Source organism: Octodon degus, unplaced genomic scaffold, assembly GCF_000260255.1.
Source record: "Octodon degus isolate 3935 unplaced genomic scaffold, OctDeg1.0 scaffold00006, whole genome shotgun sequence".
In the NCBI taxonomy this organism is placed as follows: Eukaryota; Metazoa; Chordata; class Mammalia; order Rodentia; family Octodontidae; genus Octodon; species Octodon degus.
In genome coordinates, this window is record NW_004524582.1 from 601,417 (window position 1) to 616,725 (window position 15,309).

General features: G+C 35.4%; 1 protein-coding gene across 3 annotated transcripts in view; it reads left to right on the plus strand.

Annotated features, from left to right (window-relative positions):
• Positions 1-15,309, plus strand: part of Arap2 (ArfGAP with RhoGAP domain, ankyrin repeat and PH domain 2) — a 195,872-nt gene that overhangs the window by 64,267 nt on the left and 116,296 nt on the right. For all 3 annotated transcript variants that reach the window (XM_004624513.2, XM_023699120.1, XM_023699116.1), the window contains exons 9-11: positions 650-828; positions 12,191-12,306; positions 14,471-14,670. In XM_004624513.2, the coding sequence (XP_004624570.1) occupies positions 650-828; positions 12,191-12,306; positions 14,471-14,670 (495 nt within the window). The remainder of the gene's footprint in view (positions 1-649; positions 829-12,190; positions 12,307-14,470; positions 14,671-15,309) is intronic.

A 15,309-nucleotide genomic window follows, 5' to 3' on the forward strand; every position in this document is an offset into this window, starting at 1 on the left:
AACATATCATCTATTGTTTTTTTTTTTTTTTTTTTTTTAATGTATTTAGGACAGGGTCCATGGGGTCTGTAGGGTCTCACTACCCAGATCAGACTTGTAGTGATTCTCCTTTTCTCAGCCTCCCAAGCACTACCACGTCCAGTCTCAATGGCCATCTCAGTGTGCCCAGAGGGTGGGGCCAGCACGGCATCCTGGGGATCAAACTCATGCCACTGTGCTCTGTGTAAGCAGGCGCTTTAGTCTGCTGAGCTATCTGGCCAGCCTAATTGTTGGGAATTAACATTATTTTGTTATGCCAAAAGAGAAAATCTAGTGTCATGAGTCACGTGTGTATGTGTTTCTCAGGCTTTACAGAAACACAGTTCCCCTGGAGTAGATTCTGATTTATCAGAGGTGCAGTGGGTCCTCAGACATTGCATTTGTCATAACCTCCCAGTAGACACCAGGGCACACGCGTTCTGGAACAACCGAGTAGTGCTCTTTCCCTTTAAAGAGCTGGCTCACTGACCTGGATGTAGTGGCATTTTACTGTGGTGGTGAGAAAGTGTCTGTCATTTACCTGTTCTAAAGAAAACAGATTCCTTGGTTTTGTCTCGGTGTCTGTACAACCCAACTTACATGTAGATTGTGTGCTTGCTTGTGTTTTCAGAGGAGAGGAACGCCTGGATCAGCACGCTGCTGAATGCACTGAAGTCACAGTCCCTGCCTTCCCAGTCTCAGGCAGCTGCTGCCCCCGAGAAATGCGGGTATCTTGAACTGAGAGGGTACAAAGCCAAAATTTTTACTGTGTTAAAGGGAAGCAATGTGTGGCTTTGCAAAAATGAGCAGGTGAGTTTTGTCACATTAATTGCAAGTTGCTGTTTTTGATTAGAGTAGCAACTGTGTTCTCTTGGAGTTTTTTGAAGTTTTTATTTATAGAGTCTTGTTTTTGTATTGAATTCTTCACTAAAGATAGAGAAAAGAGTGGTTGAATACTTTGTTTCAGGAAAGTGTCTCTATCTGTTTTGAGGCTGGACATCACCCTTTAAGGTGTTTAGGAAAGAACACTGCTGAATATAATTTTTGAAACGTATTTCTTAGTTGAAGTAAAATCAAACTGCAAGAGAGAATAATGAAGAACCAGTTCACCATTACACTTGATGAAATAAGTCAATCTGCACCTCTTGTGCTTTTTCTTTTTAATAGAAAACTTTTGAGTTAACATAGGCAACATATTTTCTTGAGTTTACAGGATATTATTCCTGATTTTTCTTTTTTAGTGGGTATGTTGCTTCTGGGAACCATAAATGAGATAAGTGGAAAAATATATACATTTTATACATATATAATATACATATCAAAAATGCAAAATTATATAAATAAATATAAATATATATATTACTTTGTAAATAATTCTTATCAAAATACACACATTTACCTACGTGCACATCACATATAAATAAATACAATAAACTTGAATTTTTTATGTTTTAAATTTGTTTGGGATAAAAATACTCAAAAGAGAATTTAAATATTTTTGAAGAGACTGATAGTAAAGTGGGAAGTGTTGATTCTGTATACTTCCTTATCTCTAATATCACATACTGATTTTCAGTATGTAAATGAAAAAATTTTTTTCAGTATATAAAAAAAAATTGTTATTTTTCTCTTTTTCACTGTACTTTCTTATTTTTTAACCTTTCAGCCCAGGCTGGTAGGTGCTTACTAATTATTTGTAGCATTAATCAGTGTCCTTTGGATATCTGATCTAAGAGGAGCTGATTTTATTAGATGTTATTGTAGATTATGGTATGGTGAAATATAAATGCTATTTCATAACAAAAAAAGATACCAATCCTACGTTGGTGATAGTTTCAAAAATTAACTGCACTATATAGATCTTTATCTGAGGCATCCTTTGAACTTTGGTGTGAACTTATTCACTGAGTTTTTTTGAATAAGATTTCTTAGCCAATTAATTGTGGAAGGCTTCATTGAGCACTGTCAGCATACTAATAACTTGGATAGTTAGCATATTCCTCAGGAAGAATAGTGATGTACAGCTTAATAATGTATGAACTGAATATGAAGATTTTCATTCTGTGAAGTTAGATGATTAAAACTTTTCTTCCTGGAATGGAGGTTAAAAATGCATAATTTGCATTTGTTGGTATGGAAGTTATTCTGGCTAATGCAGGTATTAATCTTTGCACAGACTTGATAGACTTATTAGTTTCATTGTTTACATTAGCAAGATTGTCTGAATTTATCTGATTTTTTTCAGAGAAAGATATTTTCAGAGTTTTAATAACATTTTTGATTGGCAAACAACACCTGACATTATTGATTTATAATTAGTAATTGAGTGTGCAAAGCATAGTAATGATGCCATTTGTTGAGAACAGACAGCATGCTACTTGACTTGTATATATTCCTTTTTAATCTTCCTTAAAAATATAGGAAGTGCATAAGCTCAAAATATATTTTAAGATGAGAAAAATGAGAGTTATATTTTCTGTAGGGATTACAGCTAATCATGCAGAATTTAACTTAAGTCCAGAAATTTATAACTTGAAGTTTAGCTTCCTAAGCATCATACTGAGTTGTCATTATGAAGTCTAAATTGAGAAGAAATTTTCTGTCCTTTAACCAGTCCAAGAACTCTCTTTTTTTGAAAAGTCATGATCTAGGAATTTCAGGAAGTGCTTTCAATACATTCTGTATGTCACACTGGCCTTCTCAAAGTACTGTGTTTACTGAAGAAGGGGACACAAGTCCAGCCTTCCAGGCAAAAGAGCAAGGCAGGACCAGTGAGAGATGATGGATTACTGTATTCATTGTGGAGGAGTTACGGAGACACAAAACAAGGAACTCCTAAGAAATCCAGGAACTAGAAACACTTACTTACACAAAGAATATATTCTCTTTAAAAATTAAAGTATTAGGGCCAGATCCCTCTCTGTTATTTAAGTCTTTTTCTACCCAGTACCATGCCTATGTATGTACCTTTGAAGTTTTTGAACACATGCTAAGTTTGTTTTATTTAATGGCATCATTTAATATGAAGGCCACATCTTGAAGAATTTGGGGTTAAATCTTGATGGAGATGGGGGTCATAGGTTAAGGAAGGCTGTCCTGCTCAGGCCCTCCACTTTATCTACATACTGTGCTAGGTGTCTTTTTCTCCAGAGGAAGGCTGCCCCAGGCAGTCTCAGTGAAGCAGCTTACCTGAAGTAAATGGTGGTGTGCTAAATGAGAAAGGAGCCTTTTCCTGATTGCAGAGGCCTTTATGCCAGTGTGGGCATCAACTAAGTTTTTAAGAAAACCATTAAATGATAGTGTAATACTTTGATGCAACTTCTATAAGTTTTATGACACATTTTCTGTGTTTTTTTTTTTTTTTCTTTTTTTTGTGGTACCAGAGATTGAACTCAGGATCTCGCATTTGCCAAGCAAGTGCTTATTCTACGGAGCCATCTCCCTGGCCCTTAGAGTTTTTTGTTTTGTTTTCTTCTGGAGATTGAACTCAGGACCTTTGCTTGCCAGGCAGGCGCTTATGCAGCTGAGCTATCTGCCCTGCTTGCACACACACATTTTCAAAAGTGATGAAAAATAAGCTACTTATCATAAAATGTAATAAGGATTATATTTGAACTTTAGTATCTTAATTTGTTTTGAATCTAACTTAATGCAGCAAAGCTTAATTATCTTCATTACTTTAAAACAGTGAATTTATTGCCCACATAACTTAATTATATGAAGAGAATTAAAAATGTAAGGAAATTGACGGGTACTACTCCAATATAGGAACAAATTCAGTTTTCTTTCCTTTAATGTATAATTTTTTAAAAAAATTTACCTTGTCCTGTCAGAGGAAAGAACACAGTAGACTGGTGGGAAAGGCAGCTAGTATAGCATGTGCGGGAATCATGAGAGAGGTAGATGTTTACCCCAAAGAAAGTTGTGCTGGAAGATTGCCCTTAGGTGGTTTTGTTTTTGGTACATTACTAACTGACTAAGGCAGTTAAGATAATCTTTTTTTTTTTTTTTTTTTTTTTTTTTTTTTTTTTTTTTTTTTTAATGGCATCGTATAAGAAGTGAAGTAGATTGTTACCTCTTTGTCTATTACTTGAGCCACATGTTGCAATTTCAGATTTCCAGGTTTAGTTTAGACCATTTGATTCAGAATTTTGGAGAAAGGGATGATGGAATTTTAAATAAATACTCAGGTGATTCAGTGATGGGTGAGACCAAAACCTCACGCTGTAAAACATGGCTGTCATACATTTTTCTTTTTCCAAAATGATGGACATCCAACTAAAGAGATTTTTGAGTTGGAATATGTGTAAAAATAGCCTTCAACAATATTAGCGTAAGTGTTTCTTTCCTTTATATTCTGGCATTACATGACTCTTTTTGGAAGATTAACTGTAATTTAAAGATAGATATTTTTCCTAAGCACATATTTTCAGAAATTTAAGTACAGAAAAATGTCTAAAAAATTAAGAAAGTTATTAATCATGATACATTTTTGAATTTTGAAGATGTGTGTAGTTTTAAATGAATATGTAGTTACTGCTTTTCTGGTAAAAAAAAAATCTCATTATTCTTACGTAAGATTTTAATGTTTTCACCCATAAATCCTCCCTTAACAATTGCTTTTTTTAATATTGGTGCTTGTTTATAAAAGGAGGCCTTATTGCAGGGAGTTTATTAAACTCCACTGGCAAAGTTGTCATTAAAGAAAAGTGTTTCAAATCAAATAGAGATATTATTCATTTGTTATTTTCCACAAATTCCTTTAAGTCAGTGTGTCTAGAAATTTACTTCTGAAGATTGTTTAGCTTTCTGGAGCTTTTTACCTCTCCTAGTAAGTGTCCTGAAGGCCTCAAACATCCATTCAAAATATATTTTGAGTAATTGTTTTCCCTTTTTGAATGTGTCTCTTACACGAATCAAGAATATACGTTTTCTTACCTAAAATAGATACTGAGAAACTATTGCAATCAATGCTTTTATAAGTTTTAAAATTCCCTCTTTTCAAAGCAAAATGGCGTGAGGATACTAGGGAGGTAGCCTGTCTGCATGTTCTTATTGAGAGTTCACTGATTGGCCTTAACTCTGAATAGTACATGTCAACATGGAGTGAGTGGGGACCTTTGGTTTTCTTGGTTTGTCAGTTCCAAAATTGACTTCTGTTTGTTCCTTTATATTCCTGTTCATTTATTAGACTTTGTAAGAACTAAAACCTGAAGTAGCTTTTGGGCTGCAGAGAGGAAATACGTTATGTAGTGTTTTATTGGCTATACCCTTAGGCATTTTTTTCTTTTTCCATATAGGCTGTAAGGAGAAGTAAAATGAATCTATGAACAGATAACGAAAAACATCTATCAGAGAGGAAAATGGTGTAGTCAGAGCTGATACTAAAATTCTTCACTTGATTGTCTCATGGCAATTGCTATGTTGCCCTTATCATAAATTGTCATCCCTTACATATGTAGCACCATCTCTCAGCTCTGCCCCATTTTAATATTAAACACTTTCTTCTTTTTTATCTCTTTTCATATTTTACGTGTTTGGAGCATGTTCTGATCTTTTCATATTATTCAACTTTGTGTAAAATGAGTTCTACAGTTGAGTTTGTATAGATTACACTACAGCTCCTACATGTCTGTATTTATTCCTTCATTTAGTAAGTGCTGAGCAGAGACCATCTCATTTATAGATGCTACCGTGGGAGCTGGGGGCAAGTGCTAGCCCACAGGCATGCTGCTCCATGCACTGGCCAGTGGGGATGAGCCAGTGACAGACGGAAGATTCCGGTAGCCTTGTATAGAACCTTGCCTTCCATTTTGAATTTTCTTTTTTGACAAGATTTGCTATGATCCTGTCCTACGGAATTCATGATACTAAAATTTCTGAATGGGTGTCACATTTTAACCTTAAAAATATCAGAATTATAATTTTCATATTCTCAAAATAAAAGTGTGAATATTTATTGTTGCTTCCTCAGGAGATCCAGGCAAGAAGTTAATATTTTGCAAAAATATATAATCAACTTGAATTAGTGATTGTTTACAGATGCTATCTTGTGTGGAGTGTTCACCTTTTTATATATATTTTTCTTTTAAAATTAACGATTTTTTGGCTTAAAATTATCTCTTATGTCTATTTATTCATTGGGATTGTTTTGTCTTTCTTGCCAGTTTCTTTAAGATTTTTATACTTAATATATGAGGGTATCCTTTATATTGTATTTTCTGCCATTATTATTTTAAGCTATTTTTAATTTTCAACTAATGTTTTATACAGTTTTGCCTATATAATTAAATTTTTAAATCAGTTCAAAGCTTATACATTTTTTTTTCCCGGGTATGGTGACACTTGTAATCCCAGCACTCAGTAGGCTGATGGAAGAGGATTGCTGCAGGTTCAAGGCTACAAAGTGTGTTCAAGGCAAGCCTGAACTGCACAGTGAAATACTGTCTCAAAAGAAAAGTAAATACATAACTAAACAAAGCAAAGCTTACACATTTTTTGTATTTGGAACAATTTTTATTTTATCTTACTGTATGTGTAGTATATAAGCCAGTATTTAAAACAAAATTAACAAGCTAATAAATTATGGAACACTTAGAGACATGTGTATTTGTATAGTTATATCTATGTGCATGTGTATATATATGTATATATGATATTGCAAATTAAATGTAATATCTGCACATAGACATGAGGCAAATTTAAGAAAACTGGCTTTGTTTTCCATTTGTTATGTTTCTCCAACAGCCAGTCTCGCCTCTTTTTCTGATGAGTTTTTTAAATATCATGTTAATATTAGCAAATTCATTACAGCCAGATGTCTTGCTTGATGGGTTTGGGTAACCATTTGATGATAATTGTGGCAATGAGTTTTAACTACATAAATGCACTTGATTAAACATTTTCAAATCAGACTATAACAAGAGCCTTCTTCCCCCTTCTTCCCCCTAAACAATATCCCCTGGTGTTCTGGCATGGAAATGAATCTCTAATAGAATTTAAATATGCCTCAGAGGGCTGTGGGTTGTGTGGCACCGAAAGAAGCTACAGGATGTAGGTGGTGGCCTCACATTCTCTGTTCTGTATCTGGCCAAACTCTGCATCTGGTGTTTCCCAGGATGTCTGGTGCCAATGTCATACAATGCCACATCTGTTTTCAGCAAATGTTGAAGCACCAAGTTCCTAAATTCCTGGCAGGGAAACCTAGCATCCAATATTTCTAAAAATAGGTTTGAGATTTCAACAGATTTGAGGTTAATAAACTCTTGCTGAAATTTTCTCTTTCGGAATCAAGCTATCATTTTGCTTGCACTGTGGAATTCTAATCATATTGCATTGCTATAGATCTGTATAAACAACTAATTTTGGTATCTTGGTAAATATTTAATGCTATTCCTGTCTGAATTAGTGTGGAATCATTCTTGTGAATACTTTCTGTCATTGTAAATGTGAATGTGTTTGTTTGAAGATAAATTCTGTGTTTTGAACTTTCATGTGAAAAGTTGATCAGGGTGTATGAAACCTGAATTTATCTTTCTTCATTTCATTTTTATGGCAATGCTGTATAAGGTAGATGTTGTATTTTCCAAAAACTAGGAATTGAGGTCTAGATAAATTGTGTAACTTCCTGATGGTATTACAGCCAGTATATGGTTCAGCCAAGCTTCTCCCCCAGGACTAACTTGGTGCTGCCTTGGTCATGACCCGCAGGGTCCAGCTCTGCTATGGCACGCGTGGGAGTTATTGCTGGTGGCAGGATTTGTGCTTCCTGAGATCCTGTATTCTGTTGCAGAGCACTAAGTGTAAAATATTGCTTGCTCTGCAATCCATTTTTGGCTGTTTACTTTATATAATTATAATTCTACCCACTGAATTTCTTCATTACATTTTTTTTCATTCAAGTTTATAGCATGTTAAAGGTTGAAAGATAGGTTCATCTCTCATGCATATTTTCTTCACAAAAATAGAACTCACAATCAGATTGTACTTAATGGGCAATTTATTTTTAATTTTCCTGAACATTTAACATTTACATTTCATTCCATTTCTAAAACGTATTTGTTAACTAGTTACTTTTGAACATGTGTTTTCTTGTAATTAACTTTGTAATAAGCAATGCATTCACTTGGTTCCAAATTCAAGACATAGAAAATAAAAATAAGAACAGTAGTTAAGTAGACCAGTGTGGCACTTGGCATGTTCTAGACATCTTCTACATACTTTTAATTGCATTGAGTGAGTTCTCACCCAAGTGAGACTACAAATGCTGCGTCTCACTTAATCAAGAGAGATGGATCTCAGCATCCAGCTGGTGTGAGTTTTATCCTTTGACCAGTTTGTGTTACCTCCTTTGGAAAGCCTTTTTATGAATACAGCTCTCATTTTGTGGGTGGATCTCACTGCTTTCCCTCCAACCAGGGACTCTTCTTTCATTGAATGTATCACTACTTTCTCTTATTCTTTTTTTAAACCATAAGCTTCCCTAAGTCAAGCACTTTATCTAGTACTTCTGTTGAGGTGCAAACGTTAGTACAGTTATTGGCACTCTCCACGTACTTAATAAACACTACTTTGCTAGGATTAATTTTCCCATTTAAAAAGAACAGTATACTCATAGCATCATTTAGGAAATCAAATGCAAGTTTATAGCCATTTATAAACTTCAGAGCACTGTACAAACAGATATTAGAATACCATAAAGATGCTTTTAGTCTTTGGGTAGAGTGCAGGATATAGCAGTTGATTAAATGGGATCATGACAGTTGACTACGTCCTTGTGATCTGGCCTGCTTATTTTCAGCTTGTAGCTTTAATGATCTCAAGTGTTTTTTGTGTATTCTGACTGAATTTTTTAAATGTTGTACAGAGACAAAGAAGTGTTTGTGTCCTGTTATCTAATTCAATGTTTCTCATTACTGGCCATATATAAGCACAATATGTGTAATACTATTTTTGCAAATTAAAGATTTTTAGGTCTTGACCTTGTATACTTGGAAGCAAATCTCAGGTTGAGAGATCTCCGATAGTTTTGCTGAGCATTTGGGAATGAAAAATAGTCTGAATATGTTATAAATACTGTCTGAAAAAGGACTTAATATCACCAAATTATTTCTAATGGAAAAGGCACTTGTTTCATATCTAATAGCTTTGAGTGCACTGACATTTATTTTGTTACTCTTGTGTATATTTCACAGTCAATTTGTGTCGGTGAACTATGTGAATACTCTAATTACTCAAAACCATATGGCCATGGTGAGCAGCTGATAAATGGGCTACAATTTTTGAGGCTAAAATAATCATCTTTGCCTTGCTTGGGAGAACTTCAGCGTGTTGAGCCAGCCCTCACTTAGCAGAAATTGCCACTTTGGATGTAGACATTGCATGACTTGCTTGTAGAAATGAGGGGCATCTATGCAGGCCAGAATTTTGATGGCACTCATCACTTTCCATAAAAGGTTGTCATTCGCACCATCTGCTAGTCTTATGGTCAGAGTATTGTGTGCCTCTGCCCTTTGTAACGAGCAGCAGTGCAGGTCAGCCCTCACAGGAGAACGTAATCTGCAGTGGCCTGATACCCAGCTCTTGTCAGAAGCCTCGTTATGGAAAATGGTTTGGAGGACGCATAGCCCAATATACTAATTCATCACAGAGGTTATAAGGGGAGCCATCAGAAAGCTTGTTTAAATGTATCTCATTTTGCTGTTCTTCCTTGTTTCCCCATTTATAAAAGAGTATGAATTTCTGGTCAGCATCCATTGGACATTCATCAAATAGTCACATTATCTGTCAGGAATATTGCTACAGATAATAGAGAATTTGCTTTTATAATTTAATAAGTACAACCTATAGTGATATACTAAAAGACCATATTATGATGTGGCCAGTTAGAAAAGCTTGATGTTTCTTCTGTCCATATGAACACAGAGGGTCCTGTCTTTCATGCAGTGGGCTAAGTAGAAATACACACCTTTGTAATTATTTTACAAAGCTTAACATTTCTCAGAATCTTCGTTTTTATATTACCTGCTCTATATTTCTGCCATTTATTCCCTGGTAGAATGAGCGATTTGCTGATGTCTGCATCTTGTCCTCTGAATAACAAAGACAATAATATGCAATGTATCAGTTATTGTAACTGTCCTGCTAACCTGTTTTGAAACTGTTTCGTTGCTATTTTATTTTTTCTCATTAAAATGAATAAAAATAAAATACATAAAAAATCAACTGAAGATTGTTTTCTAAATAAATTATTTTCTTATTCTAAATTAATATTTATACAATAAATAAAAAACTAAGACTTTTCTAACATTTGTGAACTGAAATTCTAAGTATAATTGCCCGTGGGGAAAAATTTGTTAATGAAATTATTTTCCTGTACTCCTTAGTCAAGAATATGTTGAACACAAAAACTGATGTAGAGCATAATAAGATGGGGGATTGTTTTCAGCATGTTGCAGTATATGCAGTGAAGATTTGACTCTGCCAAAAAACAGAGGTCTTTTTATTTCTTTCTACATCCAGGATCCTCTAGGATCAAGAATCGGTCTTCAGACTTCTCATAGGATTCTAAAATCATTTCTCTGCCTATAGATTTCATTTCCCAAGAAACAAAATAGACTGGGTGAAAGACTTTATTTTCCTAAGCTACATCTGACTGCCACAAACTCCACCAGCACTTACTTATATCATACTGGCCAATTCTAGGAAATGTGGCCACTTGTAGGTGTATGAGATGGCAAGATGGTACTTCTACTTTTTGCCTCTGCTGTGAATCGCTTCTTGGTTAGTTCTTCTAAACGGTCTTTGGTGACTGTTACGGAAAATGAATCATTTTCTTTATCCTTTCCCTTTAGTATGGCTAGGTTATTCCCCTCTTAGTTGACTTTAGATATTCACAGCACATTTAATCTAAACTTGTTCACAAAGGTAATTCTTTTTTGAGGTACATATTATATTTTTGGAAAATATTGAGATTATTTACTTGATAGTTCAAATTTTAAAACCCATATGAACAGATAATGTATCACAAATTTTGATCATTTTAGAATGCAATCTCTGTATCATCTTGGATAATTTCTCATTTGCTTGAAGTAAGCTGTGCACAGTGGCTATAGTTGTTGAACCAGTAGTTTTGATATCAAGGTAGCATTAAGAGAGCTTTTTAAGAATCTTATGGAAGGGCTGGCCAAATAGCTCTGCGCAGGGGCTGGGGGATCAGTCCCTGGGCCTGCCGTACTCTCCCTGCCCCCAGGGTGCACTGAGAGGGCACTTGAGACTGGCGTGGTGGCGCGTGCCTGTAATTGCAGCACTTGGGAGGCTGTAAACAGGCGATCAGTACAAGTCCGATCTAGTAGTGAGACCCTGAACAGCCTGTAGACCCTTCCCTAAAATAAATACACACACACAAGAACCTTATGGAAAAGGAAAACGAAGTATTGAATATGAGATAAAACTGTATAGTTGATAAATGACGTCTTTGTGTGAGAGTAAATGATGAGAAAGAGTGGCACATAAGGATAATCTATCACGGCAACTCAAGAACAGACATCATTACAGCTGTCTACGCTTCCACATAATTTTCATCTCTTCCTGCCTCAGTTTATCCATATTTTCATATGAATAGTAATTATGATAATGTTATATTGTCATTTAACCCTGCTGTCTGGAAAGTTTGGCTCATGATAAGGAATATTGATTGTTAGTTTCCTTTACAAAGTAGATAAAGGTAAATATAATGCCTGCTTTCAAAAAAAAGGTGTGTGTTAGCATTTATGGTTTACTCAACCTATCTTTTATATGAAAATACATTCTTTTTTTATTTTTATTTATTTATTTATTTATTTTTTTGCGGAACTGGGGATTGAACTCAGGCCCTTGCACTTGCCAGGGAAGCACTTATTCCACTGAGCCATCTCCCTGGCCCCAATACTCACATTCTTAATAGCTCATCTGCCAACCTTAGACTGGTGCAGTATTATGAAGTGTTGAATTAACTAAATTGAGAAAAAACAATCTCAGTTTGTGTTCTATTTAGATCTAATACATTCCAGATTCATATGTAGAGAAAAATTCATTAGGTTACTGGATTTTAGAAAAAAATGTGATTAGTTTTTCAGAATCCAGTGTTTACTTATTGTTTGTTTATAGTTTTTAATTTTTTTTCCCAAACCAGGATTTTAAGAATGGACTTGGTATCACCATAATCCCCATGAATGTAGCAAATGTAAAGCAAGTGGACCGAACTGTGAAACAGTCTTTCGAAATCATCACTCCCTATAGGAGTTTCAGGTGAGCTTATTTTAAAGTTTTTTATATTATTGCAAGAACACTTGGCAGCCCATCTTTATAATACTAGTGGTGATTTTATCTACTATAGGATATTGAAAACAAACACATGTCCTTTCCACATTGTCTGACTTACTAGCCAGCACATAAAAACACCTTATAAAAGTAGACTGAGTAACTATGCAACCTGTAAAGATACTTAAGTTTATAAACTTTAAATAGTTATGTTTTCTTTCTTTGTTTTTTTTATTTTTCCTGCAGAACCGGGGATTGAACTCAGGCCCTTGCGCTTGCCAGGCAGGCGCTTATTCTGCTGAACCATCTCCCCGACCCCTCTAATTGTGTTTTCTTAACATGTCTTTTCCTTAGTAGACTTGGTGAATATTTATTTCATCAATAAATGTGACCTACTTCTTCACATTCAGAAGGAATACTTTTAAAAAGAATTTTGTGTTGTGTTTAAGTTGTATTGTTTTCCTTCTTTTAGCCTATTCGGATACCATCCCTTAACGGATCTGTTCCTACTTGTAGTTGTTCCATATGATTTCCTCCTCCAGAGACTTGGTTCAAAAGAATACAGAATCTAATGGGTCACATAAAATTGTTGATTGATGTATTTCTGAAATATATAATACTGTTTAGTAATTCCATTGATAAAATTTTTAAAATACTTTATAATTTAATAATCTGTAATGAGTTCATAGATGTATACAGAGTAGAATGGGTCATTGCCTGTTGAATTCGGCTGCTTTAATTCATTTGTCGCAAGTAGTCACCGTACTTTAAAGTAGTATGCAGGTCAGAGGAAATTGTTCTAGATCTTTGAAAGAGTAGTGATTGCAAGATTTGACTAAGTCTGTCACATATGCTGTTTGTCAAAATGCATCCTGGCATTTTTTCTTTTTTTTTTTTAAAGACAGTATCTGGCTTTGAATATCCTGTGTAATTCTGGAGGGCCTTGAGTTTGTGGAGATTCTCCTGCTTCAGCCTCCCTACTGCTGGGACTGGCTCAAATTTTGAGAAAGGAATCTTTGATTGAAAATCAACTAGTGTTATTTTAACACTTGCAAATTCTGAGTCTTTTGATGTAGCTATGTGGAAGAGTGATTTCCTAACATACCCAAGAGCCTAGGTTTGATCCCCAGAATTTTGAAACAAAACAAACAAAACAAAACAAAACAAAACAAAACCCATCTCAAATCCACTAATAAAGTAAATGAAAGCAAAAAGGTTGTGGATTCTAGCCTTATCTGAAAATAGAGACACTGGCTGCAACCAGCAATTTTATGGAAACTACTGAGAATTTTACTAGCACTATGCTGATGACAGAGTCATGAAGTGCTTCAGGAAACCTAAGTAAGCCATGACGTTTCTTGGATTCTTTGCAAATTGCTGGTCAGCTGTGATTTTCATTGTTAGCACTTTTTGAGCACAGAGTTGCAGTGTGAGTCAGTGGTGCATCGTGGAGTGTGTAGCACGGCCCCTGGTGCCAGTGCAAGCCTTTCCTCTCAGGGGCGAGCTGCTGTTGCATGCTTGATTCCTTTGGTCATGTGCTCAAGAAGTACAAAGCAGCAGAGTAAGTCACAATGTGGCTGAAGTGAGTTGTGGATACATTAGAATAATATCCACTTAAAACTTTCCTGGTGTCTCAATCTCTCAAAGCCATCTGGATATTCATACACACACACACACACACACACACACACACACACACACACACACACAAGTCTGAAAAGAATCAGTGGGTGGTTTTGGTACTTTAGTCTTAGACTACCTTGACATATTTACTTGGCAAAATAGTCCAATGGTCTTAAACTCTGCCAGTCACTTATTGATGGTTATATAACCCTTGTTTAGAAAACATGGCCTCTTATATAAACTTGTGATCTAACAAGACAGTTTTTTCTATCTTGGTAAGAAAAATGTATATGGTAATTTTGGTTCAGGATATGTAAACAAACTCATAAACAATATGGAAAGCTTAAAAAGAGAAAACCAATTTGTTAAGTTAGATGATTTTTACCAGAAAGGACAGTCCAGAACTGCCTGGCAGCATACTTTTCAGCTGCTTTTTAATTTGTGAGTGAAATGAATATGCAAACTGAGCATGCTGCTTAATTGGCCTTTACAAAGGAGATCGATAATGCAGAAACGTTAATTGTTTCAGCTTTACAGCCGAATCTGAAAAAGAGAAACAAGCCTGGATTGAAGCTGTGCAGCAATCAATAGCAGAAACTCTCTCTGATTACGAAGTAGCTGAGAAGATTTGGTTCAATGAGTCCAACAGGAGCTGTGCAGATTGTAAAGCCCCCGACCCTGACTGGGCGTCCATCAATCTCTGTGTTGTCATCTGCAAGAAGTGCGCAGGTAATTAGTGCTGGGCTGTGTTCACTGCTGCCTGGTGGCGCGCTGGCCCTGACTGCTCATTGTCATCCTGGCTAATGCTTGTGAAAAGTCGAATCAGAGAGAACTTATTACATTTAAAGTCAACTTAGAAATACTGTATAATTCTACACTTCTCTTATGCACGACTCAGATGTAAAAATTGATTTTTAATCCTGTGATCATATTTTGTGCCTGTTGGTTCATGTATAGATTTTAGAAAGTGTTGAAAATTTTAAAATAGATTTTAAAATACAACCAGCTCCAACTTGCATCTTTGCATGAAGGTTTATCCATTTTGCACTGCCATCTTAGAATATATTTTTTTCGTGAATGTCATTCTGAGCCCTAAACTTTCTATGTGGATCTGGCATTCCTTTGTAGCTTTGTGTGTGTGTGTGTGTGTGTGTGTGTGTGTGTGTGTGTGTGTATTTGGCACAGGGTCTCACTACATAGCTCGGCATGGTAGTGATCCTCCTGTTTGCAGCCTCTCCAGCTCTGGGATTACATCCATGTGCCACCATGCCCGATCTCCTGGTATCTCTTTAATAAGAATTTTATGTAGACGTATTTCAAGTCAGTATTAATGCTCATGAAAGTAACTTTTATTGTAACTAGTTTTCT